General features: G+C 41.6%; 1 protein-coding gene across 2 annotated transcripts in view; it reads right to left on the minus strand.

Annotated features, from left to right (window-relative positions):
• The window catches only part of Adamts20 (ADAM metallopeptidase with thrombospondin type 1 motif 20), a 126,083-nt gene that overhangs the window by 83,025 nt on the left and 24,526 nt on the right, over positions 1-18,532 (minus strand). For both annotated transcript variants that reach the window (XM_021183238.1, XM_029469846.1), the window contains exons 4-7: positions 17,539-17,777; positions 4,863-4,946; positions 4,085-4,209; positions 2,909-2,949 (exon numbers count right to left, since the gene is read on the minus strand). In XM_021183238.1, the coding sequence (XP_021038897.1) occupies positions 2,909-2,949; positions 4,085-4,209; positions 4,863-4,946; positions 17,539-17,777 (489 nt within the window). The remainder of the gene's footprint in view (positions 1-2,908; positions 2,950-4,084; positions 4,210-4,862; positions 4,947-17,538; positions 17,778-18,532) is intronic.

The following is an 18,532-nucleotide window of genomic DNA, read 5'->3' on the forward strand; positions in this document are numbered from 1 at the left end:
AAGAGAAGAGAAGAGAAGAGAAGAGAAGAGAAGAGAAGAGAAGAGAAGAGAAGAGAAGAGAAGAGAAGAGAAGAGAAGAGAAGAGAAGAGAAGAATACCAAGCATGAGAAGCCTCCTTTGAGCTGTTATTCAGGGTTGCCCAATAGACTCCCAAAACATTGTAGGCTATTGCTATCACCCTTGGTTGTCTCTCAGAAGTAGAAAGTAGCTCCAGCTGAAGATATGCTCTCCAGAGGACCCATGCTGGATCTGACCTGAAAGCCTCCTGCCTGAAGCGCAGCTTTCTGGGTACCAGTAGGTGCCACATAAGCTTCCAAAGCAAAGAAGCAACCAATTGTCCCACTGGGGCTAAATCGACATACTCCTCAGTGCACTCTGTAAATATTTGTTCTTTCACCCAGATACTCTGAGTCTCACCCCTCTTCAAAGAAACTTCTCTTTGCAACAGACAGGGACCATGGCAGAAAATCAAAACTGATCAAAACACAGAGAACAAAAGACCATGTGGTACCCAGGCCCACTAACACATGAACAATACAAGTCCTGCGTCTAAGGCTCCACATTGGAGAAGAGGTGTCAGGAAGAGTCTAAGAGCCAGAGAAACAGGAAACTTGCTGCAAGATTGTGCCTGCTAGAAAAGTCAAAGAGGGCTATACCCATGCAGCATGTATGGCTGCCTGAGACCTGAATAATGAGCTCTAGACATGCTAATTTAGAGAAGGGAAACTCACAGGCGTCAACCCTAGACAATAAACTACAGGCAGAGGGGGAATTCTGAGAGTGGAAGAGATAGCCTTACTTAGGAACGAAGACCCAGATTTCCTTTCAAGTGGTCAGCCCTGAGATCACATACAGACCTGTAACGTTATACATAGAATGTGTTCTCTCTCTTCTCCCTCCCTCCCTCCCTCCCTCCCTCCCTCCCTCCCTCCTTCCCTCTCTCTCTCCCTCCCTCTCTCTCTATCTGTCTCTCTGTCTCTGTCTCTCTGACTCTCTGTCTCTCTCTCCTAACTACAATTAAAGAAAGAGAGGCTGGAGTAGAAAGCACAATGTTACCTGCAGTTACTTCATTTCTGTAGAAAAGGAAATATCAGTGGTTGGTGGATACAGAAAAACATGTTCGAGCTTCTTAGCAATTGACCAAATTAAAATACATTTAGACTGGCAAAGACTGAGAAATCTGCAGATAACCTCTACCAACAAGGAGTGAGCAAAAATGGATGCTTAAACATCCCATGGCTATCTAAACCAGCTGGACCAGGGTACTTCAAGTTTCAGAGTTTTTCAAAATTAAAAATATTTACATAGAATTCCACAAAAGTCTGATTTTTTAAAAAAGTGTTTAAGATCTAAAACATTTTAAATGTAACACGACCATTAAAATCTAGCATTTCTGAGCTAATATCCACTTATCAGTGAGTGCATATCATGTGTGTTCTTTTGTGATTGGGTTACCTCACTCAGGATGATATCCTCTAGATCCATCCATTTGCTTAAGAATTTCATAAATTCATTGTTTTTAATAGCTATGTAGTACTCCATAGAATGGGGAACAAAATACCCATGGAAGGAGTTACAGAGACAAAGTTCAGAGCAGAGACTGAAGGAACGACCATCCAGAGACTTCCCCACTTGGGGATCCATCCCATAAACAACCACCAAACCCAGACACTATTGCAGATGCCAATAAGAGCTTGCGGACAGGAGCCTGATAAAGCTGTCTCCTTAGGGGCTCTGCCAGTACCTGGCAAATACAGAGGTGGATGCTCATAACCATCCATTGGACTGAGCACAGGGTCCCCAATGAAGGAGCTAGAGAAAGTACCCAAGGAGCTGAAGGGGTTTGCAGCCCCATAGGAGGAACATCAATATGAACTAACCAGTAACCCCAGAACTCCTTGGAACTAAACCACCAATCAAAGAAAACACATGGACTCATGGCTCCAGCTGCATATGTAGCAGAGGATGGCCTAGTCAGTCATCAATGAGAGGAGAGGCTCTAGGTCCTGTGAAGGCTCTATGCCCCACTATAGGGGAATGCCAGGTCCAGGAATGGGAGTGGGTGGGTTGGGGAGAAGGGGAAGGGGGGATAGGGGATTTTTGGAGGGGAAACCAGGAAAGGGGATAACATTTGAAATGTAAATAAAGAAAATATCTAATATAAATAAATAAATAAATAAATAATTGGAAAAAGAAATTAAAAAAAAGAAATTGTTAAAAAACAAAACTAGCATTTCAGATTAGGGATGTTGAGCATGCAGCAGAACAGGTATTGATCCAACAATTCAATGTGAGAAAATTAATTATTCAGATTTGACTAAGAGGACATCAGTATATGAATATGCATGAACTGTTATGCAGAAGTAAAAAGGCATAACCACACCAATAAGGCTTTTTTTCGTAAAGTAAAAGCAAACTCTATTGTGTTTAGAAAAGTACCATAGAACTAATGTTTCTACTTTTCAGAAATTGGAAGAAGTTGACAAAACTAAAATTTTTGGTGCAGGTTACCTCATCAGGAAAGGCAGAGATGTAATGAGGACTGAACACAGGCCTGCTTTAGGAGCAGCCACGTCCCAGCTGTCAGACCTGGTAGCAGGCTCACGGCTCTCCACTATAGCCTTTAAGCTTCCAAATGGGCTACGGAATATTATCTCATACACACAGAAACACATTAAATATCATGCTCTGCATAGCAATCGATGCTTGGTAACAACTAAATACTAGTTCTTGTTATTCTACAAAACCCAGAGGCAGAATCAGAGAAGCAAGAAACATTTTTTTTTAAAAAAAACCAGGACAACACACCGAAATTATTAAAATGACAAAGGGAGTCTCTAAATATACTTTTTTATTTATAGTTCACCAAATAGTCAATGAGCTAAGTTTCATGGATGGAAGAACTTACCTAACGTGTCGCATTTCTCTTTAGCTCCGCAAATGTCTTCCCTTAAAATAAAAGATTGTATTTTGAGACATTTTTGGAAAGCATGGTTGCAGTAAGTCAACACAAAAAATAAAGCCTTAACTCTGCCAAGACCATCAGCAATCAGCCTCGATCCCACAGTGCTCAAAGCCTTTAAAGTTACTGGTGCCTCACACATGGGCCTGTCTCGGTGGGCAAGAGATGCTCGCCAAGTTCATACCGTGAAGATGAGGTCGCTCTCACAGCCTCAGCGTGCCCTCTGGTGATAACACCAGTAGTTGTGTGAAACATGGAGGCTCTCAGATGGCAGGTTTCCCATTTGGCCTCTGCATCTGTGAGTCTCTTGGGTAGCTGAGCAGTGCCCCCACTCACCTGCTGCTCATCTCTCTTCTGCATCTCTGCTCCCTGCTCTTTCTCCTTCCTGTCTTAAATCCTTCACTGTGAACCTCTGCACTTGATTTCAGCAACAGTGCAGGCCCGAATCATAGACCATAATGGTGTGTAAAAATTAAGACAACCCTACCTTCTTTTAAAAGACTAATAGAACAGACTTCTATTTCAAGGTTCTGGAAAGCTCACCTTCCCTTGAGATTGGCCCCAAAGTGAAGGATTTCATCAGTAAACCATCGAGCCAAACAACAAATACTACACCTCCCCCTGTTTGAAGTGTCGTCCCAACAGGTGTGAACTAGCACTGAATGATGGCTCTGAGAAGATGGGAATGTTTTTTTGACAATGGAACTTGCTCCTAGAGAGGGAAACCTGAAAATTATGGGAAGGCCTAGGAATCAAGACCAGACAGACAGATGACAAAAGATGACAGACAGATACACAGAGAAAAGCAAATGAGTAAAAATGGCCCTCAGTGCTACATGTATGTCAGTTTCCACATATTGCTTCTAATGCTCCCACTCTGTCTCTAACAAGACCAAGGACTGCATTTTATTTAGACTACAGCAACTCATCCGGACACTGATGGTTTCCTGAGGGATTTCCCACAATTCCAGTCTGAAAGAAGAGTCGGTTCTTTCATTCTGAGAGCTCTCGGGGCTTCCATGTTTCAGCGACATAGAGTCAAGGTAACCAAACTCTACCAGTTCTCATGCAAAGACAAGAGTAGAAAATCACTCTGCAGAAAGATGGGTTCAAAAGCCATACCTAGTGATGAGGACAGCAGTGTCATGATGGGAGGGGTGAGCATCATCCGGGACATTCTGACTCTGTTGCCATAAGCAAAAGTTGCGTAACGTGGTGGCTGCGTTAAAACTGATCACTGGTCCTTCCTGTGTAAACAGTCAACAACCCAACATAATGGCAAACCTTCCCCCCAGGTCCATTAGAACTCAGTTTATCAAACTCCAGTTTTACAGGTGCCTGAAGAGCAGCGTCAGCTTTGCTCTTAGTTTTAATTAGATGCATTTTAGCACTGTGATAAAAAAGAATGATCTGACATCATAATCTAGTATATTCAGGATCAAAAGTCCCAACTGTAAAAAAAAAAAATAATGTATTTTAAGTTCTTCAACAGTATGATAATAAAAGGGAGTGGATGTTTTCATTTTGGATTTTTAAACTGTTGATTCATGTGTGTTATTTCATTCATATATATATATATATATATATATATATATATATATATTCTTCATTATATATATTCTTCATTTTATTTCCACCACCTTTTTTGAGACAGGGTCTAAACTGTATAGCACTGGGGAACTGGGGAAGTTTCCTGTAGACCAGGCTAGCCTTGAATTTACAGTGATCTTTCTCCTCTGCATTCCAATTGCTAGGATTTAAAGCAGGAAATCACCATATACTATTCAAATTACATTTTAAAGCACATTTTAAAAGACCCCATTTCAAGTAAGACCGTTGACAGCTAGCCCCACCAAAAGCCAATGATAATGCACAGCCTTCACTGTGCCCTGCTTCTTACCTGCTCACTGTGAATTACAACTAACTTCACAATCACTATATTGATAAGGTTCCCAATGCTGGAATCCTTGTAGATTGCAGCAACCTGCAAGTAGACACCAAAAGATGACGTTGCCTTTCCGCAGCAAAGTAGAAACAACCCAGAGTATCCATTCTCTGGTGCGGCTACACACTAGAGTCTCTTAGAGAACCTTTATCAAAAACCTGGGCCTCATCCCATCCCTCGTGTCCCATCTGATGTGATTAATGTACATCAGAATCTCGGGGGGTCAAAAGACACACCAGCATCCTTGAAAATTCACAGGGATTAAATAATCCTCATATAAAGCTGGGATTGAGAACTAGCTACCTATACCCATCTATGGCTCAACATCAGTATATATATATATATATATATATTCTGCACTTTCATTAAAATCACCAAGTGTGTAAATGCATTCGAGTATGGGAATTACTGACATAGATGACTGAGAGAAAAAAGCCTCTCCACTTCTTTCAAGATCAGAATCTATTTATTTATAACCACAGCATCCTATGCAAATATGTGAGCTCTCCTATCTCTGTCATTTTACTTAATATCTTCTCCCGAAGTCTTATCTGTCTCCAATTGTGAACATGTCTACAGTTCATTTAGCACAGATGCAGTCCAGGGTCCAGGAGATTCATCTCGAGTCACATGAATAGTAATGGCAGAGGTCTTACAACACAAGCTGATTCTCTGGTCTTCAAGACTGGAGAACTTAAGGCTGTGAGGCCCTGCCTAACCTCAGTCTGTGCTTTATGGCTAAGGCATGATAGTAATATATTATAACATATGAAATACAAATATACAATTATAAACAATAATATGTATTTCTCCACCCCAACTTCAGAGCCTCTTCTTCTACACTCAAAGAGGCTAGTACTACACAAAGGCTTTACACAGCCAATGCTTCTGCCTCTCTGTTCTCTGCCTCTCTGCCTCTCTACCTCTCTCCGCTGCCTCTCTGTATCTCTGCCTTTCTTCCTCTCTGCCTCTGCTCTGCCCCTTTAATTAACCGGGGTCATGTGTACAATAGAAACCATTTATAATGCCTATCTACACCAACTACACAACGGATCACTATCGAAGCCACAGAAGTTCACTGACTCAGGGAGTGCTTCATCACTTGTTCATTTAATTAAAATTGTTCCATATCTATTATTCACTTCATTTAGATAGACAGAGATGAGAAGGAAGACACAGTCCCTAACCTTTTAGAGTAGAGTTTGCATCACTCTACCAGGCCCCTCCATTGGCCAAAGCTACTGCCACACAATGTATAATGAACCTCTCACAAATGCTTCCCAGAGCAAAGGGCCTCCACAAAATGGAAGTAAAGACAGCTCTGGGCTACAGCGTTAGACCAGCATGAACATATACACTCTGGTACTTTTCCTGGTGTTTTAGGTGGGCAGCCACAACTATTGGCAGGCTTGTCAGCTCTACCTGCAGTGATGGCCCTAGCTCTGGCGCTCACAATAACAAGAGCAGTAGTAGCCACAGTGTAGATCATAGTAGGTTAAGACAAAGATGGTTAGATTGTTGACAGTGGTGTTAGGGCTGCATATATGCTCCCCCTAACAATGATGTGCTTCACAAGTTAAGAATTTGGACTGGTGATATTAGCCCAGAAACTTAGAATATCCAAGATACAGTTTGCAAAACACAAGAAAATCAAGAAGAAGGAAGACCAACGTGTGGATACTTCATTCCTCCTTAGAATAGGGAACAAAATACCCATAGGAGTTACAGAGACAAAGTTTGGAGCTAAGACAAAAAGATGGACCATCCAGAGACTACCCCACCCAGGGATCCCTGCTTGTGGACGTTGTACATCGTGGTGCGCACTAGGCTCCGCACCACGATGTACAACGTCCACAAGCAGTCTAGCTGCATATGTAGCAGAAGATGGCCTATCATTGGCCATCATTGGGAAGAGAGGCCCCTTGATCTTGCAAACTTTATATGCCCCAGTACAGGGGAATGCCAGGACCAAGAAGTGGGAGTGAGTGGGTAGGAAAGCAGGGCAGGGGGCAGGTATAGGGGATTTTCAGGATAGCATTTGAAATGTAAATGAAGAAAATATCTAATAAAAAATTGAAAAAAAAAGAATTTGGACTGGAAGTTGGATAAAGTGCCCACCTGAGTTTGGATCCTTAGCACCCAGGTAAATCCAGGGATATGGCACATGTCTGGAACTATGGTACCCTGGGAGAAGTGTGGGCAAAGCTAGGCAGATCCTCAGAACCTGTGGCCAGCTACCCTAGACAATTAGCAAATTCCAGGTTGAAACAAAGACCCAGACTCAAAACCTAATGTGATACGAAAGGACTCAGCAGGTTGTATTTATAAATGTGTGTGTGTAACAACAATAATTAAAGAATAAGAAGGCACAAATTTGAGAGCGCTTAGGGGAAAATGGAAGAAGGGAGAGGAAGGGGGAATGTAAATAATATAAATGCTATACTCATGGGGAAAAATTTTTTTTTTGGTTTTTTGAGACAGGGTTTTCTCTGTGTAGCCCTAGCTGTCCTGGAACTCACTTTGTAGACCAGGCTGGCCTCGAACTCAGAGATCCGCCTGTCTCTGCCTCCCAAGTGCTGGAATCAAAGGCATGTGCCACCTCTAATTTTCAAATACATATAGGAATAAGAAAATTTTTTACATGATAAAATAGTTCTCCCCTTAAATGTTAATTCTTCAATGAGCTAAAGTTCACCTTAATTTTTCCATTTTTAATGTTTAAAATTAAAAATTAATTTAAAATTATAAAAGTAAGACAGAAATTTTAAAAGGTTTAAAAAACAGACTTTAAACCTTTAAGATAATCATGGTTTTATACTGAAAACCCCGTGGAGATTGACGGAGGGCGATAACTTACACTGGCATTGGCCTCCATATGTTCACTCACACATGTGGAAACACACCCCACACACGTGTGTACACACAGCTACACACACGACATTGACATGCATGACACAGATACAAAAAGTGAAAGAGAAATGAATGTTATGGGGTGGGAATGCGGTTCAGCAGCAGGGACTGGGTTTGATCACAGATGGAAGAGGACAGGGGCGAGAAGGAGCAGGATCAAAGCCGGCCAACGTGTTCGCTTTTCCAACTGCACCCCACATCCTCGAGTTGACGCTTGCTCTTTGCGAGTGGTGAGTGGTGTGCTCATACAGGACACATTTGCCTCTCAGTGCATTCAGACGCGTAAGGGCCTGACACTGAGCGACTCTAGACAATAATGTCGAGTTGCACTCCAGCAAGGAGTAGCCAAAATGACTATGGGGTATTCAAGAGGATTTTAAAACGCGTATGTTCAGCACAGGTCCTCATGCGGAGAGCCTGGCGTTTTACAACGAAGTCTCTTATGGTGGTTCCTTAGTTAAATAATAAGCAATAAATTAGCAACTGAAGATACCTATTGAAAGATTATGCACAAATTCAAGTTTATATGAAGTAGCTCATTCAGCGCTCGCATGTCTTGTGAGATAGGGACCGCTAGAATGTTCGTTTATAGATTAGGGAACAGAAGTGGAGAACTAGCGGGCGGAAGGAAGCGGAGGAGCTGGCACCCGGAGCCGACTCTGCGTGGGCATCGGATGGTCAACACCGAGACTTCCACATTATCCAGTTATTATTGCACATTAGTAATATTGTGTGCAACGCCAGCGTTTTGCCTCAAGTGCTTCCCAATTCGGTCTCGCTATCAAAACTACTTCCGAGCTCTCTTGTAGCTCCTTCCCTGCCCCAGTGACGGTCTCCGAGTCATGTGACCTGGCCTTGGAGAAGTTCTGTAAGTGCATCTCTTGAATACATCCAGGAACCTGGGTGTTAGATGCAGTTCTGTTAGTACTTGCTGTTCAACTGTGGGTTTATCTACACTTGTTTCAATATTTACAAACAAGCTGAGAATCCACCGAGCTGAAGCCATCTGTCACAATGCCCTTGTGTATTGGATTAGCATTAATCAAGCAACGTTAGGAGAGGGTTGTGGAGGATCAATCATCACACAGTTTGAGAAATGTTGAGTTTAAAAATTGTTTTCATTGAGTATTGAAAAGCTGATATATTTTTATCTGTGAGCCTAGACTTTAAAGACAGGGCATCAAATAAAGTGGGGGGGGGGCCATCCCACAGTCACAACTCTGACCCATAATTGTTCCTTTCTGAAAGAATTACAGGGATGGAAATGGAGAGGAGTCTGAGGAAAAGAAGGTCCAGCGACAGGCTCAAAGAGGGATCCAGATCAAGGGGAGGTCCCAAGGCCTGACACTATTACTGAGGCTATGGAGCACTCACAAAAAAGGGACCTAGCATGGTCGCACTCCGCAGGACCCAGCAAGCAACTGAAAGAATCAGAGGCAGATATTTGCACCCAACCAACTGACAGAAGCAGCTGACCCCTGTTGTTGAATTAGGGAAAGACAGAACCTGTGGAGGAGGGCAACCCTGTAGGACGACCAGCAGTCTCGATTAATATGGACCCCTCGAGATCTCTCAAACACTGGACCACCAACCAAGCAGCATACACCAGCTGATATGAGGCCTCCAACACACATACAGTAGAGGACTTCCAGGTCTGTGTTCATTCAGAGATGATGCACCTAACCCTCAAGAGACTGGAGGCCCCAGGGAGTTTAGAGGTCAGGTGGGGTGGGGGTGGGGACATCCATGTGGAGACAGGGGGTTGGGGAGGAGGTATGGGACATGGAGCAGTAGGAGGGTGGATGGGGGGGAGGTGGGAATAAAATATGGAGTGTAAAATAAATAAATAAATAAATTTATTTTAGAAAGAAAAGAAAAGCTGATAGATACACGTTTCTCAAGAAAGCAGTGTCACCTGCCGCATACCACATCACTCTTTTGACACAGTCATCTCTTCACCCACAGGAGGTCATGTTACAGAATAGATACTCTGTGGCACACAATATGGGATGCTGCAACAATGCCAGATGAGTCGGACATATTAACCTGTTCTACATAGCCATATAAAAGCATTGCACATTTCTAAAATACTATATTTTAACATGGCATGTGTGAGTATTTTTCTTGAATTAATTAAGATATGTTTTTATTTCTTAATAAATAGTATTTGCACCCTGGCATTTTATTAGAAAATAATAAATATTATTTCATATATAGCTAGTCATAAATGTGCCAAAAATTTGTAAGCTATATTGTACATATTGTTTTCAAAAATCGATGCAGACCATATTTGATACAAAATGTGAAATATATTACTATCTCCTAATCATTTACAATCATTTCAAAAATAGCCATTAAGACACACTCTAGCAAAAATTCATATATGACCCAAGTACAAACTGCCTTAAGTACAAATTTATTATAAAATTCTAATCCCTACAAAGCAATTTATTTAAAAAGAATTCTATTCTTTATTTGGTCAGAAATATCTTCTTGTTTTTAAATTGAAAATGATGTCATTCCTAGTATATAAAAATCATATGTTCAAAGAATTAAGGCTGCACAAAACACCACATCCCAGCAAGAGGAAAGCATTGTGCACGGAGTATACAAGTGGATCGGCTGTGTTTACAACAGTAAAAAAAAATGACACAAAGAGTTAAAGCCAGAGATATAGCGTTAACATAAGTGCACATCTTTCCTTGATAAATACCTCCAATAACATTAACTGTGCTTCAATAAGTAAGGCTAATGTTCTGACCATCTAAGGATGTTCCTTCAGTAGTGGTACTAGGTGTGTGGGAGTGATGTCTTCAGTCCATGCGAGGGAGTGACCTGAAACACAAGGGGGAGTGGAGTTCTCTAGCAGTTAGTGGGCATTTACAGGCCTGTTGAGGAATACACCATTTAATAGGAAAGAAAACTTGCCAGACTACCAGCTACCACACTATCAGCCATCAATTTGGGTTATTGAATAATGCATATGCAAATGTAATCTTAGCCTGATGCTGTCACCTTGACACAGGACAGCAAATAATGGAGCACTTCTACCTGCTTAACACACTTATTTCATGAAATGTATTGTGTTCTGCCTCGGTAATATTAATCCCAAAGCTCGTTTGAGGTCACTTAGAAACCACTAGGCTATTTCTATAACATAATCCTGCACTCTAAAACAAATTAATTGGATGGCATTCATTATTTCTCTTTAAACTATTGAAAAAAAGCATTACTTATTCAGGATGGGTAAGAGTTAATAATTTTCTTTCAAATTTGGCATATATCATGTATTTAACTTTGTTATTTTCTCAACTACAGGTAGAACTCAACACACACACAAACACACACACAATCACAAACACACACGCCTTTTCATCAATTTGGACTTTTCTTTAAATAAACGACATATTTCACATCAAATAACATTTTGGGCTTCTTCCTAAATTACTATAATCAAAAGAGTATTAATAACCTGTGTATGAGATGGCATTTGGCGTCTGCTGAGATGTATAAAGAGACTAATGATTTTCATAAGTTCACCCTGTACCCCACCACTTTCCCAAATTGCATCTAGAAGATTTCTGGCAGAATTTTTGGGGTATCATATATAATATGATACCATCCGCAAAAAGGGAGAAATTGATTTCATTTATATTTTAATCCCTTTAATTTCCTTCTCTTGCTTTATCGTTCCAACTTGCACTATATTGAAGTAGAATAGGACGGGAGGCAGTCCTGTCTGGTTCCTGATTGTAATGGGACTGACTCAAGTTTTGCTTTCCCATTTAGGACAATGTTGGCGGTGTGTCATATAGCCTTTATTATACTGAGGTATGTTCCCTCCCACCGTATTCTCTCTAGGATTTTTATAAAGATCGAATGCTGGATTTGGTCAAATTTGCATCTCTTGAGATTGACACATGATTCTGGTCTTTAAGTGTATTTATTTGATTTATTATTTCTACTGACTTATGTAAGTTAAACCAACCCTGTATTTTCCAGGATAAAGCCAACCTGATCATGACGGAAGATCCTCTCGATTTGTGTTTGTACTTGGTGGTAGATTGGTGATTTCTGCATCTATGTTCCTCCAGGGTATCAGGTTATAGGTATCAGTCTATAGGTAGAAGGGTGTGGGCTGTATGTGCCTCTGTCTGTCTTACCAAGTTCTGGTATTAGAATCGCACAGGTTGGGTAGAACAAGTTTGGAATGTTCCTTCTGTTTCTAATATTTTTAAGAGTTTAAGGCTTGACTGTAGATCTTTGAAAGTCTGGCAGGATTCTTCTGTGAATCTCTCTGGGCTCCGGATTTTTGCTGTTGTTGTTGTTTGGGCTTTTCTGAAGGCTTTTTATTATCTTTTCAGCCTCCTCCTTTGCTGTGGGTCTGCTCAGATTGGTTTAACTTTGGTAGTTTAGATGAATCAAGAAAACAATCTATTTATTTTATATTTTCCAACTTAAAAGAGTACAAGTGTTTGAGATCATGGATGAATTCCCACTTAGGATCAGAGCAAAGGCAAGAGAACATCGACATAGCCAAGGACATGAAAGACACTACAATGAAAACCCCAGATTTCTGAAGAGGGTGAAAACATTATAGAAAATGGAAAGAATGAACCAAGTTCCCAAGCCAGTGGAATGAATATCGTGGCTATGACCATCCTATAAAAGCACTTGACAAACTTAGTGCAGTTCTACTCAATATGCGCACAGCATTCTTTGCAGAAATAGAGAGGAATCCTAAAATTCACATGGTGCCAGAAAAGCCTAAAGATAAGCAAAGCAATCTTGAGCAGAAAGAATACTAGAGGGGTTGATATCCCACACTTCAAGATATATTACAGATCTATATTAATAAAAACAATATGGTGCTGCACAGAGACAAATGTGCAGAACAATGGAATTAAACAGCCCGCCTAAAACGAGTAGCAATAACTACAGCCATCTGGTTATATCACAAAGAAGAAAAAATCCTCTGGAGAAAAGACGGCAGCTTTAACAAATGGGCCATGAAAAACTGGATCCCGCATGCAGGAGAATGACATTAGACCCAGATCAATCACTCTGCACAGAACTGGATTCAGGCAGATCAAAGAAAGCTGAAATTTGAAACACTAAAAACTGCTAGGAGAAAAACATAAGGTGTATCCTACATGATACAGGTGGAAGAAAGGACATCCTGAACAAGACCCCATTTGCCAAGGAATTAAGGCCAACGATCTACAACGGGGAGGGGCCTCATCAACTCCAAACCCTCTGTATAGCTAAGGAAACCATCAAGGACGACGAAGAAGTGCACAGAATGGGAGAGAAGCTTCCTCAGCTATACATATGAGAGAAGATTAACATCCTGACTATATCAAGAACATCTCCCCCCAAAAATGATGATCTAGGGATTACACACAGCTATTAATAGAAGAAAGAATAATGGCTACAAAGTACCTTAAAATGGCTACAAAGTATCTTACAAAGTGTTCGTCATCCTTATCCATTGGATGGAAATTATAATAACTTTGATATTGCACCAAAGGATTCTCTCTTTACAGCAAATAGACGCCATCACAGAAAACCACAACTGGACACGCGCCTCAGCAGATCATGGGTAGCCCAGTCCTGACCCGTACATCGACATCACAGCTCAGAGGGCAGAGTAGAAGAAGGGCAGCAAGACTGAAAGAGCCCGAATGCTATAAAGTCTGCTGTCAATCAGTGGCTGTATCAACAAAGCCGGAACAATAACAACATCAATGGGCATGTTAACATGAAAGTAGGATTTGTTGTGGAGCTCTACCCCTAGACTAAAAATAGCAGGCAATTATTGATTACTGGAAGAAAGAGAGTTGGTGTCTCCCAGGCACGAGTCCATTATTGACTGTCCAGTGCAGAGTAGTCAGCCTTAAAATCAGATACGCATAAACAACAAAAATGGACTCAGCAGGTGTACACACACAAATATGAATACAAATGCATTCATATTAAATATGAAAATATTATATATGCAAAATCAAAGGAAATGAGGCTACACACTGGAGAGTGGGGACACAGGGAACTGTGGAAACAAAGTGTGGAGCAGAGACTGAAGGAAAGGCCATCCAGACACTGCCCCACCTGAGGATCCATCCCTTATACAGTCACCACACTCGGACACTACTGTGGATGCCAACAAGTGCATGCTGACATGAGCCTGATATAGCTGTCTCCTGAGAGATTCTGCTAGAGCCTGACATATACAGAGGTGGATGCTCGCAGCCAACCATTGGACTGAGCACGGGGTCCCCAATGGAGGAGTTAGAGAAAGAACTGAAGGAGCTGAAGGGCTTTGAAACCCCATAGGAAGAACAACAATATCAACCAACCAGACCTCCCCAGAGCTCTCAGGGACTAAACCACCAACAACCATAGAATACACATGGAGAGACCCATGGCTCTAGCTGAATATGTAGCAGAGGATGACCTTGTAGGGCCTCAATGAGAGGAGAGGCCCTTGGTCCTGTGAAGGCTTGATGCCCCAGTGTAGGGGAATGCCAGTTCAAGGAGGTAGGAGTGAGTGGGTGGGTGGGGAGCACCCTCATAGAAGCAGACGGAGGGAGGATGGTATAGGGGATTCAGGGGGTGGAAACAGGGAAAGGGTATAACATTTAAAATATAAATAAAGAAAAATATCTAAGAAAGAGAGAGAGAGAGAAGGAGAGAAGGAGAAAGGGAGGGAGGGAGGGAGGGAGGGAGGAAGGAAGGAAGGAAGGAAGGAAGGAAGGAAGGAAGGAAGGAAGGAAGGAAGGAAGGAAGGAAGAAAAGAAAATAGGGGAAACTACATAGGACTCACTAGCACCCTCTTCAGATGGAGACATCTGTGGACACTGAACAGAGACAGTTTTTGTCTTACATCTTTAGAGCTATTTTGGAAATGGACTTCCACGAGATAAACCACATAGACAACCTCTGAGGCAGGGCCAACTGTCCTACTGTGCAGAGAGAGGATTCAAGTTTTCAGAAGAAAAAAAAATGTGAGACGTTAAATAATAAACTGAGAAAGCGTTAGGTTAAATCCTGAGTCCGTCCCAAGTTTATTATTTTTTTCCATCTGTAATGTTGTTTACAACCTTTTAAACCCACAACAATGGGTGGACGGGACATCAAAATGTGTCTGCTTTCCTACATCTTCACGCAACCATCAAAGACAACGTCTATTTCTTCAGAAGTCTTTCGAAACTTGACCTCTAAGCCGGTGGGGGAGCACTAACATGCCTGTCTAATCGTCCTCCTCTATGCGTTTCTTCTCCTCTGCACATAACTTGAATGGAGCCCTTTTTCAGCCTTGACACATCCATCACCCTGAGATGAAACCTTAATACAGAACAGTCAACAGCTCCTCCCACTGAAAATCTGTGCTCCTCCCACTGAAAACCTGGAAGTGCTGTGTCCTCTCACTGCCCTGTTGTTTTCGGAAATACTGGACACAAGAATCTTTTCATGATGTAAACAGGTCTGATGTAAACTCCAAAAGGCCCAAGCTCATTTTAGTTATCTTCCCTCCCCCCAAAATAATACTAATTGATTTTTATATACAATAAAGATGTCAAAACTTTCATTGAATATGGAAATTTTGCCAAGAATGGCTCCTCCATAATTCCTAAGGTATTGCTTTGCTTCCTCTAGTTGGGATATCCAAAGCTCTGCCATCAGTATAATCTGTTATGAACCCATACTTCTAACACTACTGCTATTATAAAATCTGGTGTTTTCCCTCACTGTCTCCCTCACGACAATTTTCTTTTTTTCTTTTTTCTTTTTTTTTTTTGGTTTTTCGAGACAGGGTTTCTCTGTATAGCCCTGGCTGTCCTGGAACTCACTTCGTAGACCAGGCTGGCCTCGAACTCAGAAATCCGCCTGCCTCTGCCTCCCGAGTGCTGGGATTAAAGGCGTGAGCCACCATGCCCAGCTGACAATTTTCTTAATAAATGTAATTTTCTTATCATTAAGTTTATCCAGTGTTCTGCAGAATCGACTCAATGTTATACATGTTAACGGGCATCCTCCATACCATAATTCTCGTTAGAACACCTGTGAGCCACACCCACATGCAGATAAATACATGGCTAAATAATTATTTTGGTTTCAGAAGTAAAAAAAATAATCATCAATATATACATATATACTTACATTCATCATCTGGGTCACTTGTTTAAAAAACAGTTCAAATACATGAATAAGTCTGTGATATAGTTTCAGAAATTAGTTTTGGGTCATCTGTTTTTATCATAATCTTCTACAAATTCCACAAGAATCATTGCTTCCATTTTAACTACTTGCTCATTGTTTTAGTAAATTTACTGAGTATAACCTGATATAATTGCAAGGACTTTAGACAACTTCCATAGGTAAGAAAAATGAGAAGATCTTAGGATCCTCAAACCACAGTAACTTGAACTGGAGATTTCCATCTAAAGGGACTGGCAAGGTCACCAGAGGTATCTTGGCCAAGTCTTCACAAGTGCACAGGTCTCCATTCCATCCGTGTGAGCAGAGGCACTCCCTGCCACTGAGTACATCCCTAATTCCTCTGAAGCTGCATAAATGAGTGGCTGTGTTTTCTTAACTAGACCTGGTCACCTGGAACATGAGATGGGGTGAGTTTTGTAAATACTCCTGAGCAACAGGGCTACATTCAGGGATGCTCAGGTGATATAGGTGATATAGGTGAGCCGCTGCAAGTGCATGCATGTATACTCTTGCATGCAGAGAGTTGGCATGTTCCTTCATGGTGTTAGGCTTGTGGGTCCCAGAACCACTATTCAGCAGACAGTCTAACACCAAACCAAAGACTTACAGTCTACATCCCCTAAGGCAGCTCCATCCGTAATGTATCCGTAACTTAAATGATGAAGTGTCAAACTTCTGATCAAGGGAGTGTGGTAGTAGCCACAGGCCCGCACTCTACCCTCCTCGAGAACAGATGGTGGCTTTAACAGTCAGATTCAAAGGTAGCTTCTGCAAGGATACGCTCTGTCACTAGAGGGCAGAAGCCATTCACAGGAAGAACACAGCAAGCGTTCTCTGTGCATGGAGGGGAGATTTTCCAGTGTCAAAGTAGCCAGAGTAACAGATGAAGGTCTGGTTTGAATGGTAACACAACTTGCTTATGTCTAGAGCCTGGAAAAACATTGTTAAGATATAAGTGAAAAACATTAGCTGGAACGTCGTTTTAGATGACGTAAGAGGCCTATTAAATTGTGATTGAAAGCCATTAAGAATAGTTGCTGTACCTTATAGGTGGAACAACAATATGAACTAACCAGTACCCCCAGAGCTCGTGTCTCTAGCTGCATATGTATCGAAAGATGGCCTAGTCGGCCATCACTGGAAAGAGAGGCCCCTTGGTCTTGCAAACTTTATATGCCTCAGTACAGGGGAATGCCAGGGCCAAGAAACGGGAGTGGGTGGGTAGGGGAGCAGGGCCGGGGGAGGGTATAGAGAACTTTCAGGATAGCATTTGAAATGTATATAAAGAAAATATCTAATAAAAATAATAATAATAAAAAGAATAGTTGCTGTTCTTATAGAGGACACATTCAGTACCCATAGAGGCAGCTCACAACCACTGGAGGGGAGCTCCCTCTTCTGGCCTCTAAGGGCACCCACACAGGTAGAGCATGCACGTATACATGCACATAAAATAATTAAAATGAAGTACATCTTTAAGTAGAACAATTATGGTACTCACAATTGACATCAGTGTCAGCACATAGTGCTGCAAATTCTGCCCATGATGGTGAACCATCTTAGCATCGGCTGTAACCATAACTTCAACGTATCTTGGGTATGATAAAAAACGCTTATTCCTGGAATGTAACTGGCTCCGTTCACCTTCCAATCTGAACACCGCTTCCTCTTCGATGTTAACATCTCCAGTCGTGTTTCTGGAGCTCTGAGAGGGCAAAGCAGTTTTCTCCATTTGATTTTCTGAGAAGAAGGATACAACAATGCAGTGTGAAGTCCTTAAACTGGAAGCGGTTTGTGTGTCGCACAAAAAACGGAGCAGACACGCCCGGAGCACGTGCACTGTGGGCTTTGCTCTTCACAGCCAGTGGTTTACAGAGCTCAGATTTTCAGAGCTATACAAGCAACGCTGAATCTTAGCATTACTTTTAACAGCTCTGGCTACTTGGAAATATTTATTTACCAAGAAGTATCAAGCAATCCCTGTTTTCCCCAGGAAGCAGACTAGATTCTTAAGTGGCTGCTAGCATTCAGTCTCGTTATATAGCAGTCACGTGCTGTCTGGTGTCATTTCATAGAATATGGATTAAAACAAACGTTGGCTGCACAGTATTTAAAAGCAACAGCACTAATGTGCCTTAATAGAATCATGTCCCAAGAGGCCTCAACTCAAACAAAACCATCAACTGCTGATATAAAATGTATGACACTGACCATATGACATGCCTGGCGACTTGCATTGTTTGCATACGTAGAAAGTGATTTGATACTGTAATCATAGGAACTACTATTAAGTACTATATAAAGAAACTGCATTTAAATAGCTGATTATTTATGCTTATGTCAAATGTTCCTGAATGGCATGCCTGTGTGTGCTATATCTTCCTTCCTTCCTTCCTTCCTTCCTTCCTTCCTTCCTTCCTTCCTTCCTTATTTCCTTCCTTCCTTCCTTATTTCCTTCCTTCCTTCCTTCCCTCCCTCCCTCCCTCCCTCCTTCC

Source organism: Mus caroli, chromosome 15, assembly GCF_900094665.2.
Source record: "Mus caroli chromosome 15, CAROLI_EIJ_v1.1, whole genome shotgun sequence".
Taxonomy (NCBI): domain Eukaryota; kingdom Metazoa; phylum Chordata; class Mammalia; order Rodentia; family Muridae; genus Mus; species Mus caroli.